Here is a 13,364-nt window from a genome sequence, read left to right on the forward strand (position 1 = left end):
CTTTTCTTTTTTTTTTTTTAAACAAATTGGGTTTAAAAATATCTTCTGTTCTTATATATTAATTTCATGGTGAGGGGAGAGATGTGGGTTCCTGGCTGTGTGGAAACAAACATGAGTGAAAGTTGCATGAAACTCAGCTGCTGGAATACCCAGCAAATGGTACGATTCACGTCTTGAAATTTATTCTTCTAATGTTATCAAACTACAATAATTAAGGCACCGAGGGGGGGGGGGGTTTAGAATTAACAGAATTGTTCAAATTCAAACTTAAGTTGGGAAACATGCCGACGGAGCAAACATGAAGAGGTTGCTATGACAAGCTTAGAGTTGACTTCAAGAACCCTAAATTCCAGGCTTTACATTGTCTGGTGGATCACATTCCGACTGTCCAGAGTGGTTTTGATGGCAAGAGAGGTTGTTTTTTTGTCCCGAAGACTGTGTTTTAAAGTTACATCCCCTTTGTTCCATATAATACCATAACTATAATGTACATCTGAAAGAGCTAAACCCATTACAAGTGGAACAACCACTATGACTCAAACATTTTTTTATTGAGTGCAGATTTGAATGATATCGAGAAGAAAGGCGCAGATCTAAATTGCAATGTTCCATTAATGAGCATTCATTGTCACACTGGGCAAAGTGGGACATTTGAATGAATAGAGCCTTCATTAATGTGATTAGTAATTTGTGCTTTTTGTAGCATAATAAATCAAAATAACCTCTGTGAGTAAAGGCCTATTACTATAATAGACTGAAAATTATTTCCTCCAATTAAGCGGTTGACGACTTCCCCTGAAGCAAATTTCCACTTTGTTACATGTGTCTACCTTATTTATTACAGTAAACAGTTTGCCCTGTTCAGAAGACTGCAGATATAAGCCCAGCACATCTACTAAAATAGAAATTGTAATTGGTGTGTATATATATATATATATATATAAATGATTAAAAAAGGAGTTTAGTCAGAAACCTCTAGATATATCCAAACACTTGAATGTGCACAGAATGACCTCACTGGAGGGGAAGGAGCCTGAGATTTTGTGGGAGGTTGATAGGTAACAACTACATACAGCATGGGTTCTGGAACCCAGCTCCTTCAGAGGAGGACCATTCACGACTCTGGAGTTGACCAGGGGTAGAGGTGGCAAGTTGGCTTTGTTTTACTTATAGTTCCTTAGCTCTGCCAACAAAAGTTGGAGTTTACTCCATTGAATGAGAGGATTGCTTATCTGCACCTTCGGGTTGGGGATAGGTCTCTTGTATTGTTTGGGTCTGAACAGCAATACAGAGTACCCAGCTTCATTGGAGTCTCTAGGAATGGTATCTAATAGTGCTGTGAATGGTGACTCCATTGTTCTACCGGGAGATTTCAACATTCATGTGGGGCAACAGTGGCACCTGGCAAGTCACAACTTGTCCATAACAAACAACATGTTTGCACGTATCTATCTGTGCATGTGGCACCAGGACACCCTAGGCCAGATTGATAATCCAGATAATCCAACCAATCAAATTGAGACCTACAGCACAACTAATCATTAGAAATGGAAGCCTGCTAACTTAGCATAGGAGTGAACATCATTGCTATATTGTGATTATTTCAGCTATTTGATTACATCACCTGATGCAAATAAGAAATAGATTTTTAAAAATATTATAGTTAACCAAGCCTAAAAATAATTCCATAAGATAACCTCAAGCATAAGTCCTTGTTTGAACAAATACAATTAGCCTACTTGCTTATTTTAGTACAGAAACAGTTTAGTTTAGCTGCTTTGCAAGGTAATGTTAGCATTAGGTTAGCAATTTTGTTGGTACAAAAATCCACCAGCCTTTGAGACTGAAGACAGTTTCGCCCTGCAGCGATTGGTGCAGCCTCCACAGTTACAGTATGTGGTTGGGGTACTGGGCCATTGTGGTGCAGAAAGAAGAGTCGAAGGCCGAGGCGCTCGATTTACTGGTCAGTCTATGCTCCCATAGTCACTTATGGTCACCAACCTTTGGCAGTGGCTGAAAGGACAAGATTGCTTAGAAACAGATAGAAACTGAGTCACTGTGGAAGAGCTCAGAGTACAGTCACTGCTCCTTCACACTGAGAGGAGTCAGCTTAAGTGGCTCCAGCACCTGTTTCCAATTGCCCCTATACAGAGCGGCAGAAGGCAGAGCAACATGAGCAGCATGCATCAACGGCAGTAGAAGCATGTAGTGGTCTTGGGTGACCAGGTAAAAGGGAGGAAATTAAATACCTGCCCTCATCCGGAACGAGTGTCATGTGATGGATCAGCTGATGCAGAGCTGCATATCTTGGGTTGTCTACTTAGGTAGCTCCCCCAGGCTTTGCGTAATTTTGTTAAAATGGAAAATTATTTCATGTACTTGTTCATCTAAGTAAAACCAACACAACACGATAGGTTTATTTCTTCTTGTTATTTTAAAAGTTTATATATTCTGTTAAACCTATCATGTTTCAGACTGCATTATTACTGAAAATTCTGAATTTGAGATGTCACATCCCATAGCATCACAGACACAAACACTCTTGGACAGTTTGGTTCATAAGTTGAATTTTCAATTTTGACTGACAGGTGACATTTTCATGGCAAAATTGTAGAGGCACAGAGTAAATCCAAACAGACACGACACACACAGCATCACATGCTGTTAAAGCAGACAGGACTGGCTATGGGACTTCAGACTGAAACTGACTGTCCACTGTCATTTGGATTCTATGTTACTATAAACTCTCATAGAGAAGCTCGGTGAAGTCATTCCATAGGAACCCACTTGATTGCACAGCACGGTTTGATTTTAGTCATTAGTTATAGGCATTTATCCAGCCAAAGGTATTTGTGCACTTGTTTGGTTATTTGATGAACCACACTTAACTGTCTGTGAAGTGATAGAGTTAAATATTTTACAGACAATTTAAATCATAAATTTCTATAGACCTTTATATTTAGCTCTGTATGTAACAAGTCTGCCCAGGGCATATTTTACATTGTGTAGTGAGGAGTGAATACATTTGCTAAACACAAAAGGAACACTCCCCAACACTATACAAAATTTCAGTATCTGTGACATGAGAACCATATTTACTAAATCAACTGGTAACAGGTGCCATAAACCACACAAAAAACAGAGAAATAAAAAATATCATAGATACATTTCTTAAAATTGTAAATGTGATGCACAAACTCCTTTCAAACAGTATTACTAGCAATTACATTGTGCAACCTTCACATCATCTGTCTCAGTCCACTACCGTAACACCTTAAACCAAGCAGGTAGGCCAATATGCAGCCCATACGCCAGATTTTTTTAACAAAAAAAAGGGAATTCCTTTGAATTCTGAAAATATTAAAATTACGAGAATACTAAAATTTCTGTCTTGTTATGGACTTGTTTGAATAATGCATCACGAGATCATTTATTTATTCATTGTAGCTCAATTTTTAATATTGTATCATGATGCAATTTTACGTTACATTTTGTTACGTCTTTTTATGGATTGGGTTTTCCCAATTAGTTCTCTTTCTTGTCAATCAGACGTTGATAGGCGGGACTTAGCTCTTTCATCCAATCACATCACACGGATGTTTTGCCCCATTTCCGCAGTCCCAAACATGGCGCCCCGGGAGCTATCGGCTTTGGAGAAATTTCTTGGCTTAAAAAAGCCTCACAAGTATAGCACGCAAGGAGTTAAAAAGGTGACATGCTCATATATCCCTTTTGCATTCGTATATGTCTTTATATTGATATTAGCAATTGTAAGAATCCTGTAAATTCTAGCAATCTGCGCAGCGGTCCAAGCTAGAAAATGCTAACCATATGTGTTGAATATGCTTTTTGTGTGTGGTGGTCATTGTCTTCTACAGGCATGGTTATATTTGCTGGCTGCAGCTGTTTTCAGTAGATATTTAAACGTTGATTTATTTCAGAAGCTGAAATCAGAGATTTATTACACTCAGCTCATTCAAGTGTAATTTCTAGAAATTTGATGATGGCTTGCAACTGATGGAAACCCAAAATGTGGTGCCTCTGAACATCCGAATATTAGGGAAAATGACAAACGTGACTATATCGAACTACTGTAAAGTATGAACATGTTCTGCATTCATTACTTGGTCAGGGCTGGTTTCTGGCCCCTGCCGAGGGCTTCTGGATGCCCAGGGTGCCCTGAAAGAAGCCTTCCGCTTTTCTGGGTTTCTGTGAAAGTAAAAAGGTTTCAGATTTTGTGCATGACCATTTAGGAAAAGGGAGAAGACCCCCACATTATGTCAGGTGTGGTAAGATTATGGAACACACTTTATATTCTGTCTGTACTTTTTGTAGAAGGGATTATTCAGAAAGAGCAGAGGGAAAGCTTAATTGATTCCTAATAAAGTGTCCTCTCCTGCCCTTCCTCTTTTTGTGTCCTTTCTTAAACAGGTACCTGTGCTCCAGATTAACAGTGGTCCTCCTTTGGTTGGACTGGGGACCATTGCCTGTCATCTCGTGAAAGAAGCCAAGCGCCCAGATCTGCTCGGAGATTCTGCTGAGAGCAGAGCCGTGGTGCAGCAGTGGATAGAACACAGAGTCACCAAGTTGGATCGCTGTAGGAAGGACGATGTTAAAACGTTTCTGAAGGTAATGTTTAGACGTTACTCATAAAACCGTGCTTTTCATACATTTTTGCAAAAAATGGGATATTCCGTAGTTTTGCTTTCAATCCCCATCTCGGAGAGGCGAGACGGGATCTCTTGCATCCCCTTTCTCTGCCCACCAGCAAGGTCCTTTTTGTGAGTGCTCATCTTGATAAGGAAAAAGACAACAAGAATACAGGCTGAAGTCTGGCCCTACAGTGACATGGCATCACTAAACAGTGAAAAAAGATATAATATGCCTGGTGAAAAACAGCCTGTAATGGATCATCATGCTCGGCGCCCCTTGGCACTGTCATGTCAGTGTGAAGTGTTTGTGTGTATGGAGTCTCAGCGTGACACACTGTTGTGGCACGTCTGAGGAGTCATGCTGCGTGGCAGCATGTTATCTGGACAAGCCTCTTAAATATTTTAATGGTGCCACTTACAGAAGAAATTTGCCCTCAGCAGCTCCGCTGTGGTCGCCACTGGGCTCCTGTCCCTTCCTGTCCTGTCCTGTCCTGCTGCTTCATCACCAGCGTTAACACTTCTCTATGAAGCAGTCAAAGCGCATTAAATTATCCAAATGTAAATACTGTCAGCTTCTTCAACTTTCTTCTCCTAGGAAGCAAATAAGGAAACCCAAATTTTCTAACCCAGATCAACATTATGTCAGTTATGAGCACACTCCTAAACCGGTTAGCCAGTTATCTGGCAGAGTAAAGTGGAAACAAGCTGACAGGGTTGTTTAAAGAGCTTTTAAACAAAGCCAGATGCATCCAGTCGCTCCATTTGTCTTTAGATATATTCGAGTTAATTATCCATGAGATGACTTGTTTCGATTTTTCAAGTTGGCCCACGCAAATGTAAGGAAAGAATTAACTGTTCCACAAAAGAAGCTTTTTGGGGGCAGATATTTATTTAACTTGGGTTCAAATTAGATTTGGTGATTTCTCTTATCATTGAACTGAACTCATCTCAACTCACTGTTGTTTAATGTAAGTGTACTACTGAGTGAGGACGCAGTAAGGGTGGCGGAAGATGGGCAAGAGCCCAGGTTTTGAGGTTCACGTGTTTGTTGGGGGTTGCAGGAGCCTCTCCGCTGCTGCTCCACTGGGCTTCAGCCTGGCTGTAGGCTAAGGAAAGGAAGAATCTGACTGTGGAAGGGGAGGAAATCTGTTGTCTTCATGCCTTGTTTGGCTTTAGTCACTCTTACCGCACAATAACTCCATTTACCCCTAAGATGATCTGTGTGTGTGTGTGTGTGTGTGTCTGTGTGTGTGTGTGTGTGTGTGTTCGTTCCCCTTTCCAGAATGTGTTGAAGACGGTCCCGTCCCCTGGGACCAGCACTTCAATACACGATTCATGAAACACATCACGATGCCCAAGTTTAAGATTAAATTATATTGCTCATTACACAGTAAAATTTGGGTTTAAAACCCATTTATTGTCTTGGATTCAATTTTTAATATGTTTATCAACATGGTTGTGGATTTACTTGGTGTCTTACAGGACCTTGACCATTACCTGCAGGACATGGTCTATCTGGCTGGCAACCACTTCACCTTAGCAGATATTCTTATTTACTACGGAATCCACCCATTCATGGTATGTTAACTTTTCTCTAGCATTTTTACTAAATCTCGTGCTTTTTTAATGACAGATCTACATTTTTTTTTCCTCCAACTGACGTCCATTTCAAACCTTGACGGGGTCATTTTAAAGCCTTTCAGAAAACCTTGAGATCACTTTTCAAGGACGATTGGATTTGCATGGTGGGGAGTAAACATGATGGATTGGTTCTGCCCCGGCGCTGTTCTCAGCATCATACCATGGAGTCATTCAGCCATCACCTCAGCCATCCTTTTCCCTTTCTATCAGACGTAACTTCAGTCAAACCACAACTTTAATAAGCAATTTGGTGCCGTTCATAAGACACAATTAGACCAGTCATTTAGCCAGAGGGCATCGGGAGCAAGTTGGCAACCAACACACGGGTTGCAAACACATTCTCACTTCACTGAAATAAAGTGATGTGGCACAAAGTGAAGTCTTTAGCCTCAGTCCAGGGACAGCGAAGTTTGCTGTGCCTTTTAGCGTTCTACAAAAGTGAGTTTAGGAATGGAAAAGCCGCCATGAGATGTGGGGAGGGGGTGATCACATGTCAGCCACCAGGCAGGAGGGCGTCACTTTGGTTTGCAATCAGTGGATTGGAACCTCGGGGACAAGGGGTCAGCCAGTCCAAGCCTTAAACACGTCCTGTCCTGATGTTCAATTCATTGGGGGAAGGGGGGGGGGCACATACATTAAACCTGACTGCACACATCTTCCATCCTGTCGCTCTCTGCTGCTGCTGCCACCTACTTTTTACTATCATGTGGGAGATTCGTATGTGTCAACTTCTCACAGCAGGAATAGAAAGAGCAAAAAAGTACCTATAGATATTTGTTGCGCAGCGTTCTGAGTTTAATAATTGGAATAGTTGGAATTGTTGCTTCGGTTTCCATTAAAGTAGGAACTGCAAAGGAGTCAAAAGAACCGTCAGAGGAAAGGATCCTCGATGATGATGGACATGTTAATCAGGCGGGTTCAAAGATAGTTTAACAAAAATCTGAACTATTTAAAAGGCACATCTACATAAAATAGCTTTGAAATAATGATAATATTGGAAGTGCATTCCAATGCTGACCATTAGAAGATTTTTCCCTTCTTCGGTGTTTGGTTTATTGATGCCTAATTGCCCAATAAATAAGGAAAACTACAAACTTTCAGTGACCCATTGAAACCTTTGTTACCTGTTCTTTACTGATTATTCGATTATTTTTACTAGACCCAGTTCAGGCAAGAACAGTTTGATTCCTCACACTACGACTACAACATGTTGCTGAATATAATGTGTTGAATAATAACTTCAAATCCTAAAATTTGACAATTTCATGTTTGAAACCATGAGGGGAGCTGTTGTTTATAGACGCGGGAATACTTTGTAAGAGCTGATGGGTCGGGAAAGAAAAGAATGCTTTTAGTTTCTGCTCCATGAGCTGCCAGATATCCAGCTGACCTGCTCTTCTGTCTCTGTCTCTCTCTCTCTCTCTCTCTCTCTCTCTCTGTCTCTCTCTCTCAGGTGGACATGGCCATCCACGAGAAGGAGCAGTTTATCAATGTGACAAGATGGTTCGATCATGTCCAGCACTACCCTGGTGTCCAGCACCACCTTCCCCTCGTAACGGTACTGAGGAACAGAATTTACACCAGCAGGCACCACTGATACTGGACCGTAGCTGAATCACCACAACGTTTCGCACCAGAACTGCCCTTTTATTAACCGCATCATCCAGTCTTATCAAAGTCAGCAGACCAGGGTGCTGCTATGTTTAATTCTGTCTTATCGATCGCGGCCCAAGCCTGGACTCTTCCGTCCTGGTCACATATCTGTTTGAATAAATTAGAATCTAAAAATCCTCAAACTCTCCCAAATATTTTTCTGTTAATCCAAATTAACTTTCTTTTTCTTTTAATAATGGAGCCCCTGGAAAAGGCCAAACGTGTTACGCTCGGTACCTTCACGCGGTCGGACCTCAGTTCAACTTTTTATTGCAAGTATCGAGGTTTTTAAAGCTGGACTGATGAGAAATCCTTGCGTCCCATCGCATGAAAGTACCGAGTTAAGGTTTGTGCTGGGTGGCAGTCTTTTGGGGCAGTTTTGGGGTAGATCATTCTAAAAGGGAATCTTCTGTGTGATGCTAGCTTATTTAAGACAAGTTTCTGTTCATCAGTGCGAGGAGGCTGCCAAACATACAGTGACACTTGTTTCAGGTCAAATAATAATAAAGAGTTTCTTGCAATAAAAGATGTTTTTAGGAAAAGCAGCAAGTTGATGTCAAATCAGGAGCTAACGTCACCACTTGCTCGCTAACATCCACGCCAAGTCCACTCTGATCTGCCGTCTCGCTGCCACTGACAAATTTAGTCAACCTCTCTGCCGACATCCATATTGAGAGTGTAGTTTTTATCTCTTTTTTTTTTTTTTCACCTGCAGCTTTCAGCCATTTTTTAGTTTGGTTCTGGCTTCCTCTCCACCAGTTCTGTAGGTAGCAGTGAGCAGTTGAGCTTCAGCCCCAGAGTCAGAGATCAGAGTGTGGCTCCAATCAGTCCCACGACTACCACTGTTGATGCTGCAGGCCAGAAAGAGGGCAGCGGGCTCACCAGCTGCCACACAGATCCAGCCAGCCAAGGCCAGAACCCAGAGCCCTGGGCGACAGTCAGCCACTGTGTGTCATTTCAACCCTCGCAATCCCAGGGGGCTACTGGGGGGGCTTAGGGAGGGAGACCACAGAGGAAAAAGAGCACCCAGAGGCCAAGAGATCTTTTTTGTGACATGAACAATGATCTGTATGTTTGGAAATGTTGCTTTTGGTTGTTTTGCTACTAGCAGTGATAGCAAATTTAACGCAATAATGGTAAACATGCAGTAGAGGGGGGTTTTAGAACTTAGCATTCTTGGAGCACACAACTTGGATGAAGTAATGGAGTACTTGCTTGCATAAATAACTGAAAAGAATCCCACTTTCTGCCACTTGTTCATTTTGCCGGCCTCTAATCTGTTTGTCTCTTCGGGTTTGTTATCAAATGTAACCATCATATCCTGTGCCAATAAATCCGGTGACCCCTGACCTTTGATAGTGGACCTTTATTCATTATTTCCAGAGAATGTGTTTTGTATTATTGAGCCGGAACACAGTGCTGTATTTGAAAGTGTGAAGGGTATAAACAGCATAGTCATTTGAGCGAGCCTTGTGACTGGTTTGGCTACTTTCTGATGTGGTTGGCGATTAAAGAAGCCCTTGTCCTCCATGTTTACAGTTGTTCATAATGTCGTTTCAGATCTTCAGCAGCAGGAATTTGCTGTTATATCTGATATAGATAACAGAAGTCCAAACTTAAGGAAGCCTTGTTTTGTAGCGTCGCCATGGAACCTAGAACTCAATGGCATTTCTATTTTTATTTTATTTTTATTTTTTTTACAGAGGATTCGATTCTAACAAACATTTGTCAGGTGTCGGACTGAGTGGGGAATGAGTCCACAGACTGAAAATATCAGTTCTTTGAAAAACTGTTATGACCGCTGGATCAAACCCAAGTGCAGTAAAAGCACGGATGAGGCCCCAGCAGGTAACCACAACGCCGCTATCAATTAGTGACAAGCTTCGCCTTCAGAAGCCGAAGGGGCACCGACCTATAGGGGTCTCCCTCCCTCCCACCTGGACACCATCTCCCAGCCTCTGGCAGCTTTATCAACTGGCCACCTCTTGCTGCAGCCTGGCGAGGGAGAGGTCAGAGGTCAGGCACTTTTAAATGACGCCACCTAAAATGGTGACACGCAACGTGCTGAAATACTAAAACCTGCAATAATCTGTCAAGAGCGCGTCATTGCCAATGCATCCTAAATAAAGCACTAAAGAATACATCAGTAACAGCCCACTACAGACTTGTTCGCTTTTTAGTTTAGACTTTATTTTTTGCTGCAGCTCACATAAACTGCGTGGTCATGTGATCAATCAATAACCCCACCAGGTCTAGTAATTCTTTAGGTGAGGGGAAAGAATGAAGGGTTGATGGTCAGCACGGCGTCACCTTTATGTGCCTCCCAACGCCTTTGTCACCTTGTGTTAGCTGACCCCATGAGACAGCGCCCCCCCCCCCCCACACACACACACACACATAGCAACAATGCTGCCGCCACCCTTCTCTAAGCTTGAAGAACATCACAGGGAGGGAGAAAAACATCGTCCCGGGAGCTCCCGTCGACCGGTTCAGTGGAACAATCAGCAGCGTGCGCTGGTGAGGGGAGCGTCCATGTGCTATAAACGCTTGTGACAGGACTTATGCACTGCACTTTACCATGTATTTACACATTATGACAGTTGTACCATGCGCCTATAAAGATGGCATCTGATTGTCTCCTGCAATTATGTGAGTATATGAGCAAGGATGGAGGAAGACGTGTCCTTCACATGTTGTAGAAATGCCAGTTCTGGTGTAAAGGAGGAAATGAACCATATGAAATTCAAGATAAAGTTAGGAAATTCACAGATGCTTGCCTTTCTCTGGATATTTGAGGTTTTATTACAAGAAGAGCTCAAGGATGAACTATTTAGGAGGATAAAGGCCCATTTTAATGCTTTAAGAATTGCATGTATTGATTTTGTGTCAGTTGAACATTCACTCTTTCTCACCTCCTTCACCCCCTTGATCCCCCACCGTACTATCTGTGCTAGCAGCACCTGCTAAGTTGTTTTTCGCTCATTTATCCTCCTGCCTGATGAACACTAACCTCGCCTTGCGTAAGGATCTCAGGTGTTCAGCCAGACCAAAGTTCTTCGGAGATGCAGCCGTTGAGCTCATCAATCAGAGAGCTGGGTGGCTGCGTCGCAGTGTCAGAGCTAAAGTACATATGTGTGACCCGGGGCAAAGAGATCGCACAAGACTGCACCTTAACTCGTTCTCTGGAGTCACACACGCACAAACGAGGGTAACTGTGGGTGAATTAGCCGCCCGGTTTGCTCCTCACCCTTTCTGTTCCTGTACGTTGGCGACATATTTTGTATATGTACGGTTACGCACCAATTGTTGGGGTTACGGCTTCGGCCTGAGGTGGTTGGAAGAGAAGTCTGTGTTTAGTTTAATTTGTAAATGAGACTTTTGAAGCATTCAGTCACCACTGTGGAAAAAAGATAACCCTTTCAACTATACTGACAATAGAAAGTGTGTTAACATCTGTCATAAAACATGATGTGATCACCATCATTATCATCAAAAAATACATGAACAGTTGATGACAGTCAGGGTTAGAGTTAGCCTTAGTCGGGTTAGCATTAGTCCGAGTTGGCATCGATGACTTTGGTGGTGTGGATACTCTGATTCAAAACCACTTTTGCGCTGGTTCTGCACATGTACAACGTGTCAAATGTCCCAGGTTGGGAGGGTGGCTCCAGTACCATCAGTGGGCGCCCAGTGGAAACGACCCAAACTCGCACTGGACAATAAGCAAAGGGGTAAAGAAACGAGCGATCCCCAGCGACAGCTACAGAGTTAAAGGTGGGAGAAGGTCAGATCATGTTTATGAAAAATTCTAATTCCTAAAGGTTGATCTACTTTTTTACTGCCTCTGTATAATATAATCTGATCATGACATGCTTGTCCTCAGTTGATTCAGTGGCACCTCGATGCCATGCCAGCATTTCCTTCCCCCCAATTTTCATGCCTTTATGCAAATGTCCCACAAATTAACTATACATTTATGCCCCCTCCTCTTCCATCTATCCCACAGGTCATGCCACTTAACTTCATCCTGCCCTCCTGCTGTAATAGGTCCTGATAGGTGGCCTGCAGGGGAGTTGACTTCTCACTGAGTGGTGATCCTAAAAGTAATTGCAGCTGAGACTCTATGACGGTGGGGGTAGGGGGTGGTGGGGCTACGGGTTCTTTGGAGAATGCAGCACGGGGACGGTGGCATCTGCAATAATCGTAGAGGATAGTTGAAGGGGCCGGGGTGAGGAGGTAATAGACAGAGCCCTTGGTGGGCCATGATTACGTCCCTGAGCCATTTACTGTAATTTGACCTCCCTCAGAACCAAAACAGCAACAGTCTCCTCATTTGCATATTCCCCATCTCCATATATAACCAGGAGTCTCTTTTTAAGTCCCCATCCGTTACTATTAAAACAGCTCTGTTCTCATGTGGGATGACAAATGTGTTTCTACCTGGAGTTAAATACAGAGGACTTTTCAGGACTCATTCATCTCATTATTAAAAAACAAACAAACAAAGAAACAGAAACAGACAACCTTTTAACCCATGAACAAGGTTCCACGTCATTAACTTTGACTCCAACTTGTTGACTTATTGACTCCGCTCTATTTTGCTGTGGGGTTTAAGCCACCAGAGGGGTTTTTGTTTTAAGAAAAAGTGGAGTAAACAAGGTAAACTTGCTGTTAGCAGCTTGTGATTGATATTTGGAGTTGCACAGATCTTTTTTTTCTTTTTTTTTTTTAACATTTTCTACAATAAAATGAATTAAAAAGTTCAGCTGTTCAAAAATGCACGTATGCAAAAATCTACACAGTCTAAAAACAGCAACGTCCGTACAAATGGGATGTTGAATGTTTTAGGCCACAATTGTGATATTTCTATCAATAAATATTAAATAATAATGTCTTATTGATATTAGTAGTAGTCGTGATTGTTTAATATTTGATATGCTTCATGCTTTTAATTATTTTGTGCGTGTGTGCTTTCGACTATATTCTGTTTTTTTTCTGGTCTTGTTGCTAATTTCTTTGTTTAGCTCCACTCACTTCTTCAATGTTGCTGTATATATTTTGACTAATCATTAGAACAATTTTATTGAAAAGAAGCAACATGATGACATAAAAATGGAGTATGTGATTCGAAAGAAACTGCTTATTTTCCCCCATAACAACAACAGCAACAACAACAATAATAATAGTAATGATAACAACAACAATATTAATACTAACAATAACAATTGTAATAATTACAGTAGTAATCATTAAAATGCCAATAATAATAATAACAATAATAGTAACAATAATAACTATAATAAATAATAGTAATAGCACTCACAAAGAACTTCAGCTTCAATACGTTTCATACATCATAGAATTAAAGAATTGATTAGGAGGTAAATTCAAGGGTGGTGTGTGTTCATAGGCATGAAT

The 13,364-nt window shown here is 41.7% G+C and overlaps 1 protein-coding gene across 1 annotated transcript; it reads left to right on the forward strand.

Moving 5' to 3' along the window:
- The first annotated feature begins 3,569 nt into the window (after positions 1 to 3,569).
- Positions 3,570 to 9,295, forward strand: eef1e1 (eukaryotic translation elongation factor 1 epsilon 1). The gene is made up of 4 exons (XM_003967907.3): positions 3,570 to 3,710; positions 4,432 to 4,629; positions 6,135 to 6,230; positions 7,747 to 9,295. The coding sequence occupies exons 1-4, from the start codon at positions 3,597 to 3,599 to the stop codon at positions 7,888 to 7,890; spliced, it is 552 nt and encodes a 183-aa protein (XP_003967956.3). The 5' UTR covers positions 3,570 to 3,596; the 3' UTR covers positions 7,891 to 9,295.
- The last annotated feature ends 4,069 nt before the right edge of the window (positions 9,296 to 13,364 follow it).

Source organism: Takifugu rubripes, chromosome 10, assembly GCF_901000725.2.
Source record: "Takifugu rubripes chromosome 10, fTakRub1.2, whole genome shotgun sequence".
NCBI lineage: Eukaryota > Metazoa > Chordata > Actinopteri > Tetraodontiformes > Tetraodontidae > Takifugu > Takifugu rubripes.

Coding starts and splice junctions, on each gene's coding strand:
- eef1e1 (XM_003967907.3), top strand. CDS start 3,597: ATGTTTTGCCCCATTTCCGCAGTCCCAAACATGGCGCCCCGGGAGCTA. Junction 3,711..4,431: donor GCACGCAAGGAGTTAAAAAG/GTGACATGCTCA, acceptor TTTCTTAAACAG/GTACCTGTGCTCCAGATTAA. Junction 6,231..7,746: donor ACGGAATCCACCCATTCATG/GTATGTTAACTT, acceptor TCTCTCTCTCAG/GTGGACATGGCCATCCACGA.